At 36.7% G+C, this 23,670-nt stretch overlaps 1 protein-coding gene and 1 non-coding gene across 22 annotated transcripts in view; one reads left to right on the plus strand and one right to left on the minus strand.

Annotated features, from left to right (window-relative positions):
* The window catches only part of PPP4R3B (protein phosphatase 4 regulatory subunit 3B), a 106,526-nt gene that overhangs the window by 35,020 nt on the left and 47,836 nt on the right, over positions 1-23,670 (plus strand). For 7 of the 21 annotated variants that reach the window (XM_063789066.1, XM_016948555.4, XM_063789067.1 and 4 more), the window contains 8 exons: positions 2,191-2,322; positions 4,112-4,214; positions 5,552-5,647; positions 6,533-6,574; positions 10,096-10,254; positions 15,503-15,672; positions 18,814-18,953; positions 19,358-19,542. In XM_063789066.1, the coding sequence (XP_063645136.1) occupies positions 2,191-2,322; positions 4,112-4,214; positions 5,552-5,647; positions 6,533-6,574; positions 10,096-10,254; positions 15,503-15,672; positions 18,814-18,953; positions 19,358-19,542 (1,027 nt within the window). Of the gene's footprint in view, positions 1-2,190; positions 2,323-4,111; positions 4,215-5,551; positions 5,648-6,532; positions 6,575-10,095; positions 10,255-15,502; positions 15,673-18,643; positions 18,700-18,813; positions 18,954-19,357; positions 19,543-23,670 lie in introns of all 21 variants that reach the window. The other 14 variants (XR_010149129.1, XR_010149130.1, XM_003309018.6 and 11 more) reach the window with 5 other exon arrangements.
* LOC112208269 (small nucleolar RNA SNORA12) lies at positions 18,010-18,157 on the minus strand. Its single transcript, XR_002942683.1, has one exon. It is a non-coding gene; the product is annotated as a small nucleolar RNA SNORA12 (small nucleolar RNA).

Consider the following 23,670-nt stretch of genomic DNA (forward strand, 5'->3'; position numbering starts at 1 on the left):
AATTTTGATACTTGCATCAGTTACCACTGAGTTAAATTATAGTTGTTTTATGTGTTTTGCATTTAATCTTTTAATGTGTCCTTAGATTTATACTTTCTATGTTTGTTAGTTATTTTCAATGTTTTTTAAAGTGATTTTATTTTAGAATCAACTTGGGCTAATGCTGCAGTGTCAAATGATGCTAATTCTGACTTTAAAGAGAAATGCCTACTTTATTAATCATTTTATAATCTCATTGGTTTATCTTAATGCCACCCTTTACAAAAGATAACTTTGAAATTAACACTCCCATTGCTCCATCTTCAGTGATGTGTGTGATTAGAGGCATTTATCATGAAATGACCATGAATCAATCTCAGATCATGATCTTAGTAAACTGTTAACTTTCAGAATTCTTAACTCTTCAAGCTTTGATTCCTGTTTTAATTAAACATATTTCTTGTTTAATTGATACCTAAGACTTAGAAAAGCAGTGATTGATTTTTTCACTGTGAAAAGATCCTTTCTCAGTGTTTTTTTTTCTTATAACAACCTTCTAGGGGTTTCATTTTCCTGAATTTTCTGAGAGCTAACAATTTTACATTTTTAAAACTGTGTTGCCTCAAAATAATTTAGTTCACAAGAGAAGATAAATTAATTACCAAAAAAAATCCAAATTAAGTCTTCTACATGCTGAATTCCATACTGGGCTGGTGGTGACCTTTAGGAAGGAAACAGAAAGTAACTTATTTTTATATTCAGTGGCAGTTGATATTTTAGTGCCCTTTTAAAATAAATGCTCAGCATTCAAACATTTCCTTTTGGTAAAGTATTATGGAGCAGATTTGGTTATGGCAACATGGATTACAATATTTAAATATGTATTAAGATGAAAGGAAATATTAACATTTTTTACTGTAGTCATTGTTTCTATCCAAGCAGAAAGGGTAAATTTAACAATAATGTCATCTTTTTATGCCACAGATTGCACATATTTTTATATTAATGGCCTTTGAAACATTCAGTAAAACTTGCAGAACCTGACTGGATAAGTAATACAGTTATTACTGAATTAGTTATTTTGTTAGGTGTTTTCTCATTTAAGAATAAAATCTTAGGTTAATTTTTTAGATATGGTAACATTTGTGTTATTTTAAAAGAATCCTTATATTTTAAAGATTTGTGCTCTCCTCTTATTTACTGAATCCATCAAACCTAAGATATGCAGATGCTAATGTTTTCTTGATCTTACCAGACAGTGTCAGTAGAAGATTTTTATGTAATTTTGTCACGATTACCACTTGGCTGATAGTGGCTGTCAAATGCCATCAGTTACAAAATGTATCTTAATTTTAAGAGGTGAAAATTTTTAAGAAATCTGTTTTAGAATCAATGAAACAAATTTGAACATCTGATTTTCTTTATATTTCCCAATCAGAAAATAGAGATGCCAGCTTAGAATCAGGACAGTCTCTACTAAAAATACAAAAATTAGTCAGGCATGGTGGCTCATGCCTTTAATCCCAGCTACTAAAGAGGCTGAGGCAGGAGACTGGTTTGTAATGAGGTGGCAGTGAGCCCAGATTGCCCCACTGCACTCCAGCCTGGGCAAGAGAACGAGACTCCGTTTCAATAAATAAATAAATAAAATCCAAGAGCATGTTACTAATGTAACAAATCTATTTAATATTAGATTGTTATATAACACAGTGTTCACTTGCATGAAGAGTTGTGTACTGGGTTATTTTTGGTCATTTTTTCTTTTTTTTCTTTTTGTTAGGAAGAATTTACTAGTTAGAGGCTGAGATAATTTATGTCTTAGGGTCATGTGATCTTGCTTGTTTAGTCAACCTCTAAATTTACGCCTGAGTCTGAAACCCAAAATGAGATTCTGTTAGAACCTCTACTGAACAAGAATTACTGCTAAATAATTTTGTTTTCCACTTCCTATAAGTTGAAGCATGCTCTGCTTTTGTGGGTTTTTTTTTCCTTCTTCTTTTTTTTTTCTCGGAGTGGGATTTTTTTTCACTCTAGTGTGTAGTATTTTATAGAACTTTCAAAAGCATTAGGAATAAAAGTTTAAATAAGCTATTCCATTCTTCGTTTTTTCTCTATATAATTCTCACTTTGCTCTTTCAGTTGGTGTTTTTGTCTTAGATCTAAACCAGGTCTAATGGAAACATGTTTTGTTTTGTTTTGTTTTGCCACCAGGATATTCTTCTTATTAATGTGGTAATTGAACAAATGATCTGTGATACTGATCCTGAGCTAGGAGGCGCTGTTCAGTTAATGGGACTTCTTCGTACTCTAATTGATCCAGAGAACATGCTGGCTACAACTAATGTAAGAAATTACTCTGAGATAAAAATGTTTTGGCCTAGTCAGTTTTAGGTGGCTTTGTAATAAGATTTTGAGAAACAAGTATTTTAAGTATTTGTACAGTTGGTATTTAAGTAGCAGTGGTATTCTTATAGCAATTCATTTGTGGTAAAATACAAAATTGTAATCCGTCAAAATCTTAGTAAAATGTTAGGAATTCCATTTATGGCCCTTGGCCTCTATGTGTTAATTTCTTAAAATTTAATACACAGCAATGTGATTATACTTAACACTACTAAACTGTACACTTAAAAATGATAAAATTATTATTATTATTATTATTTTGAGACAGAGTCTTGCTCTGTCACCAGGCTGGAGTGCAGTGGCGTGATCTCAGCTCACTGCAACCTCCACCTCTCGGGTTCAAGCGATTCTCCTGCCTCAGCCTCCCAAGTAGCTGGGACTACAGATGCACACCACCACACCTGGCTAATTTTTGTATTTTTAGTAGAGATGGGGTTTCATCATGTTGGTCAGGCTGGTCTTGAACCCCTGACCTCAGGTGATCCACCCGCCTCAGCCTCCCAAAGTGCTGGGATTACAGGTGTGAGTCACCATGCCTGGCCAATACATTTTTAAATAGCAAGTTTTATGTTGCGTGATTTTATCACCATAAAAAAGGAAAAATTTAAATATACTGAATGATCTTAATTACCTAAGACATTTTAAAAGATTTATGGATTAAGTCCTTAATACTTAAGGATTAGATACTCCAGAATATTAATAGTCATTCTCTCAATATGGAGGGATATTTTTCTTTATAAAATTTCCTTCATATTTAGAGAATATGTACATCGTTTTTAAATCATTAGAAGTTTGTATACCCAATTGTGTAAAAAATAGTGGCAAAAGCCATAGACATTATTTTCCAAATTTTCAAAGTATAAAATATTAAAATGTTAAAAGTTGATTTAAATTTTGTCTTTTCATCCAGTGGCTTGATAAAGTGATTCAGTGGTTTTTAAAATTTAGATAGAATTGGTGAAATCTGGGGTTCCAAATTTTAGGTAGTTAAGTTGCTATCACATGGGCTTAATTGGTTCTTTTTCTTTCTAAACATTTTTATTCTTCCAAAACAGATTCAAATGTGCCTTTTACCCCCATTTGAATGTTATTTTTAAAGTTGAGAGAATTTTCTTTCTTTGTTACTTTCTTGGGAAAAACTCAGTACACTGCAGAGAGAGAGACAAATGGGATCAATAGTGATTATGGTGCATGCTGTTCTGACTTACATGTTGTTTATTTTGTGTCTGTTGTACCTCAAGTATTTATTTGTGTTGAGAACACTTAAAATCTACTGTCTTAGCAGTTTGCAAGTGTAATAAATTGTTAGTAATATGTTGTTATTATATTTGTTGTACAATAGATTGGTTCTTCACTGCATTTCATATTCATATCACAGGCATCTTTTAAAAAAATTATTTTGAATAATTTTCCTCAGAAAAACATTTTGTGATGCTCTCTGATCTTTATCTTGCCTTCATTTTTACTTAGTATATAATATGAAGTAGACTTAATTTTCAGTTCCACAGAAATAAGACTAAAGTGAATATAGTTAGTTTTTGGTTCTTTGACAATGTATAACCAAGTGTTTGATTTTTTTCACAGTATCTTAAAGTATCTGCTTATATATGATCTGTACTGCTAATTCTTTTTGTTTTGGTTTGGTTCTGGAAAAGGTATGTACTGCTAATCTTGAAGATGTTTTTATTTACATAAGTAACAGTATTGTTTAAAAAATTCTATGTTTCAGAAAACCGAAAAAAGTGAATTTCTAAATTTTTTCTACAACCATTGTATGCATGTTCTCACAGCACCACTTTTGACCAATACTTCAGAAGACAAATGTGAAAAGGGTAGGGTCTCTTTATTTATCTGCTGTGATTTCTGTTTTTAAAGAAGGATGAGATAAATATTAAACTAACAGGCAATTTACTTGAGACTTTATAAGACAGGGAGATTATGACTGAAAAACTTAAACTGCAATATAAAATTATGATTTTCTTGTTTCTTAGGGTTATGGAAGTGAATGATAAAATGTGGCAAGACTATTCTTTCGGGGGCCATTTCTATAGTTTGTTACTACGGAAGTTTCTCTGAACGTGTAGACCACTGGCAGAAAAAAAAAGAAAATGTGGCAAACAGTATTACACACTAAGGAATTGATATGTAGACACTCATCAAAAGAAAGCATTGTCACCAAATTTGTGCGATATCTAGAATGAGTAGAAGCAAATAGTATAAATATTTTAACTTAGCCTCCAAATGCACATTCATATGCCAATATGTGCTAATATATAAGGGCAAGGCTTTTTCATTAGTATTTTTAAAATTGCATTTCCATATTCTCTTTCTTATATCATCGGCACCCGTAATTCATCAGCTGCAATTTCTGTTTTCAGTTTATTAAAATGGAGTGAAAATCTAAAAATATTTTTGAAGGAGTCTAAGTGCAGAATCCTATGGTTTTATTATATCCCTCTAGGTAATTATAGTTGCATGTATCTAATTTGGAGGCAATTTTTAAATTGAGTCCTTCTATATTCAACTTAACTGTAGATATTACAGTTCTCTGAGATTTCATCAATCTCATATGTTACCATATGACCATACTACATACTAACATAAGCAAAGGACTTTGAAAAGCGTACAACTTAATTAGTGAAATCAGAAATATGTGGGGCATAATAGAACATTAGCCACTATCTGAGAGTATTTGTTAACCTGAAGAGTCACTTAAAAGGAAGTTAGGAGAATGTTTATGAAACTAATAAAGTTGAAACATGAGCACACCCTATGTAATACTATCAGTTCCATTTCTGAGTATATACTCTAGGGAATGTTTGTGCATATGCATGACAGGTACAAGAATGTTGCTGCATTGTTTGTGGTAGGAAAATGAATAAAATATGTTTTTTCATATAATGGAATACTATATAGCAGTTAAAATAACTGAATTTTGATGTATCAACTGAATAATTCCCCAAAATATCAAGGTGAATGGGTACAAAAGCACATCGCAGAGGGTTTTCTTGCAGAATGGTTCCATTTATATAAATGAAAATAATGCATTTTTTATGTTCATTTTAATGAAACACTTCCAGCTTACAGAAATATATAGATAATAATGTAACAGACACTCATATACTCCCTGTTGGCTTTATCAAAACTAACTTGCCATATTTTTTTTCAGATTTTTTTTTAAAACATTACAGATATAGTTGGAGTTTCATATGTACCCCTTCACATTCCCATTCCCATTCTACCCCCTCTTCCTCCATCTCTCAAGGTATGCTGAATTTGGAGTTTATCACTCCTATATTTACTTATGTTGTTATGATGTGTATATACGGTATTATTTTTCATATTTTCAAAGTTGCTATAAATTTAATGTCTGTCATATTATTCTGCATATTTTTTATCCAGTGTTATTTTTGAGATCTATTCGTATTGATACCTGTTCATATTGATCTAATTCATATTGAAATAGAGTTCTTATTTATTTTTAACTCCTACATAATCCTCTCTTATGAGGATGCTGTAATTCAGCCATTCTGCCTCTAATGTGCATTTGTTTCTAGCTTTTTGCTATTACAAATAATGCTCCAGTTACATTCTTGTGTTTCCCTGTGCACATGTGCCTTGATGTGCTCTAGAATGTATTCCTAGAAATTGGAACTTATTTATAATGGCCTACTTAATTGAGTTTTTTTTTTTTAATTTAAAGCATAAACACATTCATTATTCTGGAGTTTTAAAAATTCCTGCATTTTCTGTTTTTAAAAATTAGATGTATAATGGATGATCAAATGCAAATGTTATTTTAAAAAATTAAAAATAGTAAAACAAAAATGAGATGAAGAGAAATACCCTAATTGTTGAATGATGAATAGGAGAAGGTAAAAGATATGTCAGTTTTATCTCTGGTTGTAATCTTACTTTTTATCAGAATATTTATGCTATGTTGTCTTTTAATAATTCCACATCTGCATCCACTTTTGTAAAAGATTGCAGATATAGTTATAATTTTGCTGAAGCAACCAAGTCTTAATGGTTATTTTGAGGGTAAAAGGAGATTATGATTGAAGACATGCATTGTATATTATAAAGTACTAGGGAAATCTGGGATATTATTACTGAAGTATTTTATTTTAATTTTTAATTTTTTTATTAGATAATATAGTTGGATCAAACAAAAACAACACAATTTGTCCCGGTAAGTATGAATTCATACTTTATGAATACATGCAAATTATAAACTTTTTTCTACTCTAAGTGTAATGCACTTATATAAGGCTAAGAAAAGCATATTTTGGCATAAAAACAAAATCCAAGAAGAAATTTACTTTTGTAATTCCACTATCTCCAATATTAAAAATAGAAAACGAGTTGGAATTCTGTTGTTTTTTCCCTGAAAATTTATAGCTTGTTTTCTGATGTTGTTATGAGAAGGCATTGTCTGAAAGTTGAGGATTTAGTTCTTATTTTTGAAATGTAGTAAACTAAAACCAATTACTTTGCAACTAATTTTCATGACCACTTTATGCTTATTGTTCATGAATCTGAGTCTAAAAGCAGTTGTTTCTACTTAGAATAGACATACTAGGTATGGGCTTGATACTAATAAAGACATGTGCTGTGTGCACCTACCGTCCCATGCCTTTTCTGCCAGCCTCATCAAATCTCAAAGGGGAGCCAGTTTCAAATAAGGAGGCTGTTTAGAGATTGGACTATTTAGAGATACAAGTAATTTCTTGTCCCCGTTATGAAGATGAAGACATTTCTTTAACACTGTAGTTCATTGTTTTTCTTTTTTATTTTTTTTGAGATGGAGTCTCACTCTGTCGCCCAGGCTGGAGTGCAGTGGCACAATCTCGGCTCACTGCAAGCTCCGCCTCCTGAGTTCAAGCGATTCTTCTGCCTCAGCCTCCCGATTTTTTTGTATTTTTAGTAGAGGCGGGGTTTCACCGTATTAGCCAGGGTGGTCTCGATCTCCTGACCTCGTGATCCACCTGCCTCGGCCTCCCAAAGTGCTGGGATTACAGGCGTGAGCCACCGCACCCGGCCTGTTTTTGTTTTTTTAAATTTAATTTCCACCTACAGCATTGAGGGTCAAGGTTAAAAAATATTTTGTAATAAAATTTGGGAATTGAGAAAGAATTGCTTTTTTTGTTTGTTTGAGACAGAGTCTCACTCTGTCACCCAGGCTAGAGTGCAGTGGCACAATTTCGGCTCACTGCAACCTCCACCTTCTGGGTTCAAACAATCTCCCGCCTCAGCCTCCCAAGTAGCTGGGATCACAGGTGTGCACCACCACGCCCAACTAATTTTTTTATATTTTTATTAGAGATGGGGTTTCACCATGTTGGCCAGACTGGTCTCAAACTCCTGACCTCAGGCGATCCACCCACCTTGGCCTCCCAAAGTGCTGGGATTACAGGCATGAGCCACTGCACCTGGCCAGGAATTGGTTTTAATGGTGAGGGACTAGTTCAAATTTTGGCTGTGGTACTGGCTGTTAGAGAAATTGGTCTGGAGCAAGTGAAACTCTTTACTTGCATTTAAAGTAGAAACAGTCCTTGAAATATCAGAATTTTATTTTGTGTATTTATATGGGGTGGTCATTCTGTTATTAGAATGCTAATTTATTTCCAATAGCATTGTAGTTCCCCAAAATATTTATGTATATAATCTCAAATAAAATAGTTGTACTAGATGATGTCATTTTTTTAAAAATTCCGTAAGCCTGTGATTTTATAATTTCCTTACAGCTTAATATTTCCTTGTCTAGCCAAGCGTGGTGGCTCACACCTGTAATCTCAGCACTTTGGGAGGCCGAGGCAGGAGGATTGGTTGAGCCCAGGAGTTAGACACCAGCCTGGGCAACATAGTGAGACCTCGTCTCTACAAAAAATATACTGGGCATGGTGGTATATCCCTGTGGTCCCAGCTACTAGGGAGGCTGAGGTGGCAGGATCACTTGAGTCTGGGAGGTTGAGGCTGCATTGAGCTGAAATTGCACCAGTGCCCTCCAGCCTGGGTGACATAGTGATACCCTGTCTCAAACAACAAGAAAATATTTCTTTGTCTAAAGCACTTATAATATGGGTGGTGCATGATTGTCCATGTGAGCCCTTGACATAAATTAAAATTTGATGTTCAGGATGCAGTTCAAAATCATTTCATGAATGTATCAACCAAAGCCTCAGGGAAAGAAAAAATGCAAGTTTATTCAGTAGGTCCCTCTCTATGGACATCGTGAGTTGATATTTTAAAAGTTGTAAATAGGCCGGGCGTGGTGGCTCACGCCTGTAATCCCAGCACTTTGGGAGGCCGAGGTGGGCGGATCACGAGGTCAGGAGATGGAGACCATCCTGGCTAACACGGTGAAACCCCGTCTCTACTGAAAACACAAAAAAAAAATTAGCCAGGCTTTGTGGCGGGCGCCTGTAGTCCCAGCTACTTGGGGGGCTGAGGCAGGAGAATGGCGTGAACCCGGGAGGCGGAGCTTGCAGTGAGCCGAGATCGCACCACTGCACTCCAGTCTGGGCTACAGAGTGAGACTCCGTCTCAAAAAAAAAAAGAAGTTGTATATGAAATTATATTAAATCATGTTTAAGAATCAGGCTGGGCGCAGTGGCTCACGCCTGTAATGCCAGCACTTTGGGTGGCTGAAGCGGGTGGATCACGAGGTCAGGAGATCGAGACCATCCTGGCTAACACGGTGAAACCTCATCTCTACTAAAAATACAAAAAAATTAGCTGGGCATGGTGGCGGGTGCCTGTAATCCCATCTACTCGGGAGGCTAAGGTAGGAGAATGTCGTGAACCCAGGAGATGGAGCTTACTGTGAGCCAAGATCGCGCCACTGCACTCCAGCCTGGGCGACAGAGCAAGACTCCGTATCAAAAAAAAAAAAAAGAATCTTGATGTAATATTTTTTACTTGATATTCAAACAGCCAAAAATATCCTTTTCTTAAAATGTCTTTTCTAAAAGCGTATAATTTTTCTTGAGAAATTTGCACTGAGCCACTTTAGGCAAAAAGTTTTAAGTATTTTTTAACAATGGGCCCTTTTATAGATTTATTAATATTAATAATATAGCATTTATTACAGAAACATTACCAAGAACTCCTCAGTGCCATCAAGGTATTATTATCATGTTCATATATTTTTATTGCCTTTCTTTCTGTATTTCATATTTTATGCAAATATAAGTCTAGTTATCTAGTAGGTAAAACTGATAATATGCTTCTGGAGAGTCTGCCTAATGAAAAAGTAAAAATCTACAGCCTTTTTAATGGATATGAAAATGGAGGAAATAGGCCAGGTGCAGGGGCTTACACTTGTAATCCCAGCACTTTGGGAGGCTCAGGTGAGAGCATCGCTTGAGCCCAGGAGTTTGAGACCAGTCCAGACAACATAGTGAGGCCCCATCTCTACAAAAACTTGAAAAAAAAAATTAGCTAGCATGGTGGCATACATCTGTAGTTCCAGCTACTCTGGCAGCTGAGGTGGGAGGATCAGTTGAGCCTGGGAGGTGGAAGCTGCAATGTGCCATGATCACACCACCACACTCCAAACTGGGTGACGGAGTGAGACTTTGTCTCAAAAAAAAAAAAAAAGAGGAGGAAATATAGTTTAGATTTTGTTATAAAATATAGGATGTAAGCTTTATTTATTCTTTATTTAGATATATTCAATATTTATTTTCATGAGATTACTTTCTTTTGTAGATAATTATCAAACAGCACAGCTACTTGCCTTAATTTTAGAGTTACTCACATTTTGTGTGGAACATCACACATATCACATAAAAAACTATATTATGAACAAGGACTTGCTAAGAAGAGTCTTGGTCTTGATGAATTCAAAGCACACTTTTCTGGCCTTGTGTAAGTATAAAATGTTTTAAGGAGCAACATTTTTAATAGAGATAAAGCTGAAGTTACCCATTTGAAGTTATTTATTAGCAGTGTATATTCTATGAATGAGATGATTGTGAGAAGTCCTATTCTTTTGTTCTTATTTAAAGGTCAAGAGGACTAGGTTGTAGTGATTTTCCCACCCACATATTGCTCACATTTAGATTTAATGAGCCTAACTTTTGTTGTGATACATTACCATGTGCAGTGACAGCATTTTACTAACAGAACCAGTTCTGCTGTTTTTTTACATCTACTTCATCAAACTGTCATTTAGTAGTCACTCTTTATAATTATCCTGATATTTGCATCAATGTTGATTTTTAGCAGACTATAAACTTTCACCTTCATAATTTCACCTGCAAGCAGAGAAAGAAACATCCTCCCTCCAAATGAAAAGTACTTTGTGGTTTTATTCTGACCATAAAAATTATATTTTAAATATAGACATTTAATTTAATGTATAGAGAAAATGTTAATCTCCCTAATCTTTATTTTTATGGACTTAAAATAGCCAGTGTTAACTGTCTGCATTATTTCTTTTTTTCATACCTGTACCAATTTATGTAATAAACATATTCACACATGTATAGAGGATTTTTTTGTGTTTTTTATATTTACAAAACAGTATCATACCAACACATTTCTCAGCCCGCTAATACTACTCTAGATTAATCAATATTGTATAGACTAATTTTATTCCTGGAGATAGCTGAGTAAGATTTTATAGTATGGCTCTTCCACAGATTCTTCTGCCATTCTCCAGTGGATAAATTACAGGATTGTTTTTGCTTTTTTGCCACTCCACATCTCACTGTGGTAAATAGTCTAGTACATAAATCTTTTAAGTACTGATTTATTTCTTTCTATAGGATAGATTCTCAATAATGGGATTGGTAAGACAAAATATTTATCTGTTTTATACTTTTTAATGTATCTCTAAGTTTTAATTTACCATATAGCTGCCAGATTACTTCCGCCAAAATTGAAGCACTTTGACATTGTCCCAGCATTCAGTGTTACTAATTTTAAAATGTTATCAATCTGATACTGAAAAATGTGGTATCTCATTGTTATTCTAATTTGCATTTTCCCTGACAGCATCTTTTCATATATTAGTGTACTTTGCATTTTTATCTGTTGTGAATTGCCAGTTATCTTTTTCTTAGAGCTTTTTGTATATTAGAGATATTAACAATTTATCATGTTTTGAGGAGAAAATGTCCATCTTCATTGTCTTTTGTCTTTGCCTTTATTTGTAGTATTGTTTTCCAGATAACTTTAAAATTTCCTTATGATGGCAAAAATGTCTTTCTTTTCCTTTTATGACTTTTGGGTTTTTTGTTTTGCTTAGGAAAGTCTATGTCCTAAGATTATGCAAATATTCTCACTTTCTTCTAATATCTTTATTTCCTTTTTTACATTTATATATGTAACACATGTGAAATTTGTTTTTGCATATACTTTGAAATGAGAGTGTTTGAAATGAGTGTTTCCTAGATATATAGCCAACAGTATCAGCACCTTTATTAAGGCAACCATACCTTTCCTCTTTCCTTCTGAATTGAAATACCATTTTTGTTAAATAAGTTAACATATATATACTTTTGTTTTATTTCTGGACAGTCATTTAATTTCACCAAATGTAAAAGTACCAGTGTTGGCCAGGCGCAGTGGCTCACGCCTGTAAATCCCAGCACTTTGGGAGGCCAAGGCGGGTGGATCACCTGAGGTCAGGAGTTCGAGAGCAGCCTGGGCAATATAACTGTCTCTACTAAAAATACAAAAATTAGCCAGGCATGGTGGTGTATGTCTGTAATCCCAGCTACTCAGGAAGCTGAGGCAGGAGAATCACTTGAACCCGGGAGACGGGGGTTGCAGTGAGCTGAAATCGCAACACTGCACTCTAGCTTGGGCAACAGAGCAAGACTCTGTCTCAAGAAACAAACAAACAAACAAAAAACCTGTGTTTATTATATTATGCCAGGCATTATAGTGTCTCTTGTAAGGTTTAATACCTGCTGAGACCCCTTCACTTTTGTTTTTCATACTTTTCTTGGTTGTTCTTAGACATTTTTTTCTTTCATGATAACTGGTTGTATCCAGTTCATTTTGATTGGAATTACATTATATTTTTATATTAATTTTGGAATGTTTGATGTTCTTAAGACAGATTTTCCTATTTGGCTCGTTAAATAGTACTTTTCGATGACTGCAGAATACTTCCCTTAATAGGAACATGTCAATTGAATGCATTTCCATTTTTTTTTTTTGAGACAGAGTCTTGCTCTGTTGCCCAGGCTGGAGTGCAGTGGCGCAGTCTCGGCTCACTGCAGCTTCTGCTTCCCGGGTTCAAGTGATTCTCCTGCCTCAGCCTTTCGAGTAGCTGGGATTACAAGTGCCTGCCACCACACCTGGCTAATTTTTTGTATTTTTAGTAGAGATGGGGTTTCACCATGTTGGCCAGGCTGATCTCAAACTCCTGACCTCATGATCCACCCTCCTCGGCCTCCCAAAGGGCTGAAATTACAGGTGTGAACCGCTGCACCCAGCCACAATTTCCAATATTTAAATGTTTATATTGTTTCAAGATTTCTATTATTATAAGCAGTGCTGTTGTAACTGTAGTTTTGTGTACATGTCAGTTCATTTACCAGCAGTGTAGAATTGTGCCTCTTTGCTCACAAACTTGCCAGTGCTTCAGTCTTCTGCATCTTAAGTAAACCATTTCTTATCCTGCCACAAAAAGAGGGAAGATTGTAAGTCTAACACTTCTCCCTATACTTGTTTGGTGTTACAGTTAACATTTATACCTTATGTGGCCTATTTCTGTTTTATTCTCAGATAATGTTTAGAACCTCTTGTGACAGGCACAACTTCTTTGTTTAATGAGTTTCATCTATGAACAGAGGGGTGGAATGAGAAAATGACTTATAAAATCAGAAGCGTTGTGTTTTGAAGATTTGACTAGTGGTATCTGTAGAATAAACTACTTAGGGGAAAGGATACAAGTTAAATGATCAACATATAAAAATAAAGGATTGAAATTATAGTCCTTCCTGTTCCATAAGATTTTTAGCAGTAATATTGCTAAATTTAGTAAGCTTTATTTAGCTAGTCACGAGTTAAAAAGGAGATTTCTTTTCAGTGTCCTAAAATGTGAAGTCAAGTTGTACTTCTTATTCATTACTCTGTTTTACTTTTAACAAATACAATCTGATCTGCCACAGTGCATATTTAGCCAGGTAAAATAGCTTGTAAGCAATTGGTACATAAGAGAATGATGTAATTATAATACGAAGATAGGATTGGTTCACAAATTGTTTGTTTTTTGAGACATAGTCTCACTCTGTCACCCATGCTGGGGTGCAGTGGCACGATCTCAGCTCACTGCAACCTCCACCTCCAGGGTTCAAGTGATTCTCTTGCCGCAGCCTCCCGAGTAGCTGGGACTACAGGCGCCTGCCAGCACACCTGGCTAATTTTTTGTATTTTAGTAAAGACGGGGTTTCACCATGTTGGCCAGGCTTGTCTCGATCTCCTGATCTCGTGATCTGCCTTCCTCAGCACAAATGTTTTTTTCAAGGCAAGGAGAAGTAGAATAGTGTGAGTGGAAATAGTCTTCATCAGAGAAGTAAAAAACCTTTAGATCTCCTTTATGTGATTGGCATCTGGCATCAGGAGCCTCTTTAGTGTAGGGACCAGCCCCACAGGGTCGGTGGGTTTTTCTCCCCGAGTGCAGAGATGAGAGATTGTAGAAATAAAGACACAAGACAAAGAGATAAAAGAAAAGACAGCTGGGCCCAGGGGACCACTACCACCAAGACGCGGAGACCGGTAGTGGCCCCGAATGCCAGGCTGCACTGATATTTATTGGATACAAGACAAAGGGGCAGAATAAGGAGTGTGAACCATCTCCATTGATAGGTAAGGCCACATGGGTCACGTGTCCACTGGACAGGGGGTCCTCCCTGCCTGGCAGCCGAGGCAGAGAGAGGAGAAAGAGAGAGAGATAGCTTACACCGTTATTTCTGCTTATCATAGACTTTTAGTACTTTCACTAATTTGCTACTGCTTTCTAGAAGGCAGAGCCAGGTGTACAGGATGGAACATAAAGGTGGTCTAGGAGCATGACCCCTGAAGCACAGCATCACAGGGAAACGATTAGGCCTCTGGATAACTGCAGGTGGGCCTGACTAATGTCAGGCCCTTCACAAGAGGTGGAGGAGTAGTCTTCTCTAAACTCCCCCAGGGAAAGGGTGACTCCCTTTCCCGGTCTGCTAAGTAGCAGGTGTTTTTCCTTGACACTAACGCTACCGCTAGACCATGGTCTGCTTGGCAACGGGCATCTTCCCAGACGCTGGCGTTACCGCTAGACCAAGGAGCCCTCTGGTGGCCCTGTCCGGTCTTTTGGTCACTTCTCAGTATGTACGTTCAGCTCCTATCTCTGCATGGCCTGGTTTTTCCTAGGTTATGATTGTAGAGCGAGGATTATTATAATATTGGAATAAAGAATAATTACTGCAAACTAATGATTAATGATATTCATATATAATCATATCTAAGATCTATATCTAGTATAACTATTCTTATTTTATATATTTTATTATACTAGAACAGCTCGTGCCCTCAGTCTCTTGCCTCGGCACCTGGGTGGCTTGCTGCCCACACTTTAGCTGTGTTTTCAGAAAACTGAAAACAAGCTTTTGCCTCTAAAGCTCCCTCCCTCAGAGAGGCAAGGCAATCTTAGCTCATGGTGGGTTGCCCACTCCTGTGCCCACCTTAATGACAGTGCCCCCACTGATTCTGAGCTGCCTTCACTGCGTTGTCTCAGCATCCACCAGCACTGCTGTAAATACTGCTAGCATTTGCAGTCTATGGATTTTGCATATTTTTAAATCTCTGTCATAGAGCTACCTGCCTGGGTAGTTTATCTCCTAGATTCCAATTACTGTTTTTTTGTTGTTGTTGTTGTTGTTAGTTCTGGCTACAAAGTTGTACAGGTTTTGAGCGGTCCTCTGCAGCTCTATTTTCCTCAAAGTCCAGTTTTACCAGACAGTTTTACTTTTCATTTTAGAGGAGTTTACTTTTTACTTTATACACAGTTTTACTTTTCATTTTAGAAGAGCATATACATTGCTTTATGGTGGAAAAACACCTGTATAATAATTGATTTTAGTAAGATCATTAACTTATTCCCTATATTATTTTTAATTAGGTGCCCTTCGCTTTATGAGGCGGATAATTGGACTTAAAGATGAATTTTATAATCGTTACATCACGAAGGGAAATCTTTTTGAGCCAGTTATAAATGCACTTCTGGATAATGGAACTCGGTACAATCTGTTGAATTCAGCTGTTATTGAGTTGTTTGAATTTATAAGAGTGGTAAGTTTATATAAAACAACTGTTATTATATGTAATTATATGTAAATTTTTTTTATGTAAAAGAATTACATGTAAGCAAAGTGACTTCATTCCCTTTTCACCCCTGAAATTATATATTCCATGTGTCTTAGAATCTATTCTAATAAACAGAAATTTTAAAAATCAGTAGCTTTTTAATTCTTATTTGCCACATGGTTATAGTTTAGTGGTTTTTACTTTTGACACTGATATTTTTTAACGCTAATATTTTTAATTGTGAAATATAAAAGTGAAATTCAGCATAGTCTTTCAGCCCATATTTACTTGATTTTCTCAGTTCCATTTTTATTGGCCAAATGTTTCATGATCTCATTTGGTGTATGTGGACATTTCAGTCAATCATGCCTTATTCACGTGATCTTTTAGGAAAAGGTGATATTTTTATTGTAGAGGTAGTGATTTAAAAAGAATAGAAAGATGGAAAAATAATTCACTTGGGGTTGGGCGTGGTGGCTTACGTCTGTAATCCCAGCACTTTGGGAGACCTGGGCGGGCTGATCACTTAAGGTCAGGAGTTCGTGACCAGCCTGGCCAACATGATGAAACCCCATCTCTACTAAAAATACAGAAATTAGCTGAGTGTGATGGCACACGCCTGTAGTCCCAGCCACTTGGGAAGCTGAGGCACAAGAACCACTTGCATCCAGGAGGTGGGGTTGCAGTGAGCCAAGATTGCATCACTTCATTCCAGCCTGGGTGACAGAGCAAGACTCTTGTCTCAAAAAAAAAAAAAAAATTCATTTGGTAGGCATTAATACAACATGCATAAAAGGTAGGATGGAATCCTAGAATTTTAAGTTAAAGAGATCAGGAAGTTAGATGGACTACTCCAATTACCATATTTTATAGATCAGGAAATTAAGACACCCAAAGTTATTAAGTGACCTATTCAAGAACATCCTTTTGGATAGTAGCACAATCAGGACCAGTCAGAACTTGAAGCTTTGTCCCAGCTTAGTTTTAGGCAACAGAAGATTTGTCATAAACAATCTGGAGGGCAATCTATGTGAATAACAGGAATGCAACAGGTAACTGTAGAACCAGTACAACAAATTTACTTCACCTGTACTTACACCGAAATCATTCCACTGAGGAAATGGCCACATAGTTGGAAAGAATTTGGGTTTTATTTTTTGTTTTGTTTTGTTTGAGACAAGGTCTCATGCTGTTGCCCAAGCTGGAGTGCAATAATGTAATCACAGTTCACTGCAGCCTCGACCTCCTGGACTCAAGCAGATCCTCCCACGTCAGCCTCCTGAGTAATTGGAACTACAGGCATGCACTAAAGTGCCTGGCTAATGGTAATTTTTTTTTAGGTATGGGGTCTCCCTTTGTTGCCCAGGCTGGTCTCAAACGCCTAGGCTCAACCAATTCTCCCACCTCAGCCTCCCAAAGTGTTGGATTACAGGTGTGAGCCACTGCACCTGGCTGGAAATAATTTGAAAAACGAAAGTCCAAGCTAGAAATTCATTATCTAGTTTTATTTCTTACAAATCAGATTTCTGCTGATAACATGCTATTCTCATATGAAGATTATTTGGCTGACTGGATTGTTTTTCTAAAAGTGGTCAATTGCCAAGTATATGATTTTTAAAAGGATGAAGAGGATAGAAGTCTTTAACCTGGTAAAAGAAGGAACATGGTTAACTAGCTCACTAGTTCCCATTGTACTGCTGCAATAAATCAAAGCTTTATATTTTATTTACTTTATATTATTCTCCTTTAAAATTTTGGTGAGATACAGATAAAGCAAATGGTAGAGTTTACAACCGTGTCCCTATGCCCATGATGGAATTGTTTTTCTGAAAATAAGTTTGGTCGATTTGTGTACCTTGTGCCCCAAAACTTAATGTATTTTTTCGTTTCACATATAACATAGAGCCATTACCTAGGTTTCTAATTTCTGATTTGCATATTTTTTTTCAATTGAGAAGTACAGGAGAACTAGTTTTAAGACTTAAAATCCATAATGCAACCAAATTATGGTGTGTCTTTTCAAGAAATGACCTGTGTGTTTCTTACTATGTAGTGTTATCTGTAAAGTGCTCAATCACAACTTTAATTTTTTTTTTTAAATAAGCCTACTGAGCATGCATGCATTTGCAGTGATGGTTTAGAATTTAGAAGTTATTACTATCAGTTAGTTTATTTCACAGATATTATACTATTGGAAGACTATAGGAATAGACAAGTAGAATTCCAGATAGTTTATCAGATCTGTGTGTATAATATAGTCAGAGAAATCTTTGCTTCTTATTATTTAGGTAACACGTGTCCTCTGTTGTTTTTTCTTCTTCTATGTGTGAAAGCCAGCCTCTGATGTGGGAAAGGCTTGAGAGAGATCTCTTTGTCATCAAGCCTTTGCCAGCTCCTATATAATGTATGTGGCAGAGTTAGGCTCATTTGAAAACTTAACAAATGTACCAGAAAGAAAACCACCACAACCATATCCCATTTTGATAGCAGTTAAACAGGAAGTCATTAAATAAGACCTGTTTGTTGAAAAATATGTTTTTCTTTTATTAATACATAATATTGTACAGATGTATTTGGTACATGTATTTATTTTTACATGCATAGAATGTGTAATGATCAAGTCCGAGTATTTGGGGTATCCATCACCATGAGTATTTTGAAAATGTAATTTTAACATCTGCCCTCTAACCAGCCGTGTGCTCTGGATCAAACCATCCAGCCTCTCTTAGAGCCTCAATTTTGGTTTTTCTCTAAAATGGGAATAATAAAACCTATCTCATAGAATTGTTGTGAAGATGAAATGAAATTGTATGTAAAAGTGCTTTTTAAATTGTAAACTGCTATATATATATAAATACAAAAAATAGAAGATGTAAAATAAATCTATTTACTTTTCGAATGTTCTTTATAGTCCTATAAAAGGGCTCCAGTAAATTGCTTCTCCTTTTTTTTCAAGTTTTCTGTGCAGTCCTGACTCATGTGTAAAGAAACCAGGACATTACATTTTGGAAGGTGATTTTGAAAAACCTTTTTTGATCAGCTTTAGAACTACAAAACAAAATTTTAAAGTTTTTCTTCTAACAAGCATTGTATTATATTTTAAATGTAAATTTTGTGCTTATACAGGAAGATATCAAGTCTCTTACTGCCCATATAGTTGAAAACTTTTATAAAGCACTTGAATCGATTGAATATGTTCAGACATTCAAAGGATTGAAGACTAAATATGAGCAAGAAAAAGACAGACAAAATCAGAAACTGAACAGGTATTGTTTAAGTATACTGCTTTTATAGCCTACAAAACTGTGTCCAAAATTGTTTGTAGTTCAGATTTTCCATGTGAAATTTACTGAGGAATTTTCTTTCCATCACTGGATAGCATAGAGTTGAATAGGAGGGTAAGGCGTCCCCCCTACCCCATATCATTTATATGTTGAATTACTACTCCATGTTGTAACTTACGAAGAATATTTAGTTTAATTTACAACATCCTAAAATATTTTGGAATGTTCTCTGGCTACATCTTCTATCATTACAGAGATTATTTTGATATAAATTATAGTCAGTTAAAATTACTTCAGTTCATCTTGGTTATACATATTTTTCCTTTAATTCAATCTGATCATGAACTTTAAATCATTACTCAATATTTGTGATATATTTCTTACAGTGTACCATCTATATTGCGTAGTAACAGATTTCGCAGAGATGCAAAAGCCTTGGAAGAGGATGAAGAAATGTGGTTTAATGAAGATGAAGAAGAGGAAGGAAAAGCAGTTGTGGCACCAGTGGAAAAATCTAAGCCAGAAGATGATTTTCCAGATAATTATGAAAAGTTTATGGAGACTAAAAAAGGTATTAAAATTCGGAGTTTTTGCACAGTGTACCCTCTTATTTAGTGCAGAAATTATTTTGTTGCTTGTGAAGGTTTGTTTATAGTTTACAAAGCAAGAAAGACAAAAATTTTATACCAAATTGTGTTCTTTTAAAATTATGTACTTTTTCCAAATCTGTCTGGGAATTGTTTTCATGTTTAAAATGTTTCTCTTCAAACTTGCTGTTTTGTAATGCTGTTAATTTGCTAGTTAGAAATTGAATTATCTACTTATACTTTTCTTTCTGTGAATAGTCTTGGCTTTATTTTTATACTGAAATTCTCAGTAATAACAGAGACCATATAGCTTCATAGAAACCTTCTAGAGTACTTTGCCTGTGTCTTTTACAGCTGATAAACTGAGCTCAAACAAGTAACTTTGCTCTTTGAAATTTTAAAATTACAAAAGTTACATAAAGATATACTAACAAGAGAAGTGAAAAAGTAAAACTTCCCCTGGCTTTCAGATGTGCTTAACTTGTTTTATAAAATGAAGATCTTGCTAGTAATATATCTTTCAAAAGAACTAACCATTTTACTTCTGTGGTCTGAGGAATTACCATTTTTTGGAATACTGCCCTGAGTATATCATTTAAATATTTAATTAAAATTTATACCTTGCTGGGCATGGCGGCTCACGTCTGTAATCCCAGCACTTAGGGAGACTGACGCAGGTGGATCATTTGAGCCCAGGAGTTCCAGACCACCCTGGGTAACATGGTAAAGCCCTGTCTCTACAAAAAAACACAAAAATTAAATGGGCACAGTGGCACTTACCTGGAGTCCCAGCTACTAGGAAGGCTGAGGCTGGAGGATCACTTGAGCCCAGGAGGTCGAAGCTGCAGTGAGCCGTGAGCTGCCACTGCACTCCAGCTTAATAACAGAGAAAGACCTTATCTCAAAAACAAAAAAAATTTATGTCTTAGAAGATAAAAGCCTTTCTTGGATTTATTATGTAAGTTTGTGATTTTGAATGTGACATTTTCTAAAGACAATTCTCAGAAAATTAATTTCATTTATTACATTTTCTTTGAAACTATTGTTCGTACTCATTTTCAACTCATTAGTTTGATGAGTTTTATTTGCCTCAGCGTGGCGGAGCAAAAAGCTCATTAAAATATCCTAAGAAATCGGTACCTTTGCTAGACAAATTCTTCTGCCTTTACTCATTACAGGTACTGCCCTGACTATTGTCAAAAGAGGCAGTACAGCCGTATTTGAAGTTCTGTATCCAGTGTTGAGTGAGACGCTGTTAAGAATCATATATAAAAATAATAACCAGATGTTAAAAGGGATTGGACACCTATGTCATAACACAAACAGAAAAAGGAACCTGGAATATTTAGGACTTACGGACTTGATCATTGTCTTTAGGCATTTGGAATATTGACTTGTGAGAGAAATTACTAGGTTTTTACCACGAGTAAAGAAGTGTAGAGTCAGTGAGTGGAAGCTACAGGGAGACAATAAAAGGAAGAGTCAGACAGCTAATGAGATTTTAGATGTATGTGCTAGATACCACAATGTAGAGTTCTAGCATAGAATGGCTAATTTTGTTATGATCCGTAAGGTCCTTTCTAATACTGAGATTTCTAAGATTCTAGCTAATAAAGACTTACCACTTGTATTAGTTCGTTTTATACTGTTAAAAAGAACTACCTAAGACTGGGTAGTTTATGAAGAAAAGAGGTTTGATTAACTCACAGTTCTGTAGGCCTAACAGGAAACATGGCTGAAAGGCTTCGAGAACCTTACAGTCATGGTTGAAGGCGAAAGGAAAGCAAGCATATCTTAACCATGGTGGAGCGGGAGACGGAGAGTGTGAAGGAGGAGGTGCCACGCACTTTTGTTTGTTTGTTTGCTTTTTGAGATGGAGTCTCCTTCTCATTGCCCAGGCTGGAGTGCAGTGGCGTGATCTCGGCTCACTGCAACCTCTGCCACCTGGGCTCAAGCAATTCTCCTGCCTCAGCCTCTCAAGTAGTTGGGATTACAGGCATGCACCACCACACCCGGCTAATTTTTATATTTTTAATAGAGATGGGGTTTCACCATGTTGGCCAGGCTGGTCTTGAACTCCTGGTCTCAGATGATTCACCCACTTTGGCCTCCCAAAGTGCTGGGATTACAGGCATGAGCCACCAAGCCCGGCCAAGGTGCCACACACTTTGAAACAACCAGATCTCGTGAGAACTCACTATCACAAAAATAGCAAGGGGGTTTTCTGCCTCCATGATTCAATCATCTCCTCCAACACCTGGGGATTACAATTCACAATGAGATTTGGGTGGGGACAAGAGCCAAACCATATCATTCCACCCCGGTCCCTCCCTAATTTCATGTCCTTTTTACATTTCAAAACCAATCATGCCTTCCCAACAGTCCCCCATAACTCATTCCAGCATTAACTCAAAAGTCCAAGTCCAAAGTCTCATATGAGACAAAGTAAATCCCTTCTGCCTATGATCCTATAAAATAAAAAACAAGTTAATTACCTCCAAGATACAACGGGGGTACAGACATTGGGTAAATGCTCCCATTCCAAATGGAAGAAATTGGCCAAAACAAAGGGCCTACAGGCCCTGGGCAAGTGCGAAGCCCAGCAGGGCAGTCTTTAAATCTTAAAGCTCCAAAATAATCTCCTTTGACTCCATGTTTCATATCCAGGGCATGCTGATACAACAGGTAGGCTCCCAGGGCCACGGCTGGCTTCGCCCCTATGGCTTTGCCAGGTACAGCCCCCATGGCTGCTGTCATGGGCTACAGTTGAGTGCCTGTGGCTTTTCCAGGTGCATGGTGCAAGCTGTTGGTAGATCTACTGTTCTGGGGTCTGGAGGATGGTGGCCCTCTTCTCATGGCTCCACTAGGCAGTATCCCAGTGGGGACTCTGTGTGGGGGCTCCAACCTCACATTTCCCTTCCGCACTGCCCTAGTAGAGGTTCTTCATAAGAGCTCTGCCCCTGCAGCAGATTTCTGCCTAGATATCCAGGCATTTCTATATGTCTTCTGAAATCTAGGTGGTTTGAGAATCAGAGGTTACCAAACCTCAGTTCTTGCCTCTGCCCCACAGGCCCAGTGTCACATGGAAGCCACCAAGAGTTGGGGCTTGCATGCTCTAAAGCCATGGCCCAAGCTGTACCTTGGCTCCTTTTCGCCATGGCTGGAGCTGCAGCACCTGGGATGCAGGGTGTCCCAAGACTGCACAGAGCAGCAGGGCCCTGGGCCCAGCTCACAAAACCATTTTTCCCTCCTAGGCCTCTGGGCCTGTGAATTAACATTTGGTTCCTTGTTACTTATTCAGATTTCTGCAGCCAGCTTGAATTTCTCCCCAGAAAATGGGGTTTTCTTTTCTACTGCATGGTCAGGCTGCAAGTTTTCCAAACTTTATGCTCTGCTCCCTTTTAAATATAAATTCTAATTTCAGACCATCTCTTTCTTCATGCATATGAGCGTACGCTTTTAGAAACAGCCAGAAGGCCTCTTTTTTTTTTTTTTTTTTTTTTTTTTTTTCCTGAGATGGAGTCTCTCTCTGTTGCCCAGGCTGGAATGCAGTGGCATGATCTGAGCTCACTGCAACCTCTGCCTCCCAGGTTCAACTGATTGTCCTGCCTCAGCCTCCCAAGTAGCTGGGACTATAGGTGTGTGCCACCACGCCCAGCTAATTTTTGTATTTTTAGTAGAGACAGGGTTTCACCCTGTTGGCCAGGCTGGTCTCCAACTCCTGAGCTCAAGTGGTCCACCCACCTCAGCCTCCCAGAGTGCTGGGGTTACAGGCATGAGCCACTGTGCCCAGCCCAGGCCACCACTTGAATGCTTTGCTGCTTAGAAATTTCTTCCACCAGATACCCTAAATCATCTCTCTCAAGTTCAAGTTCCACAGATCTCTAGGGCAGGGACAAAATGCCGCCAGTCTCTTTGCTAAAGCATACCAAGTATGACCTTTACTCCAGTTCCGAATAAGTTCCTCACCTCCATCTGAGACCTCCTCAGCCTGGACTTCATTGTCCATATCACTGTTAGCATTTTGGTCAAAACCAGTCAACAAGTCTTTAGGAAGTTCCAGACTTTCCCATATCTTCCTGTCTTTTTCTAAGCCCTCCAAATTGTTCCAA

This window comes from Pan troglodytes, chromosome 12, assembly GCF_028858775.2.
Source record: "Pan troglodytes isolate AG18354 chromosome 12, NHGRI_mPanTro3-v2.0_pri, whole genome shotgun sequence".
In the NCBI taxonomy this organism is placed as follows: domain Eukaryota; kingdom Metazoa; phylum Chordata; class Mammalia; order Primates; family Hominidae; genus Pan; species Pan troglodytes.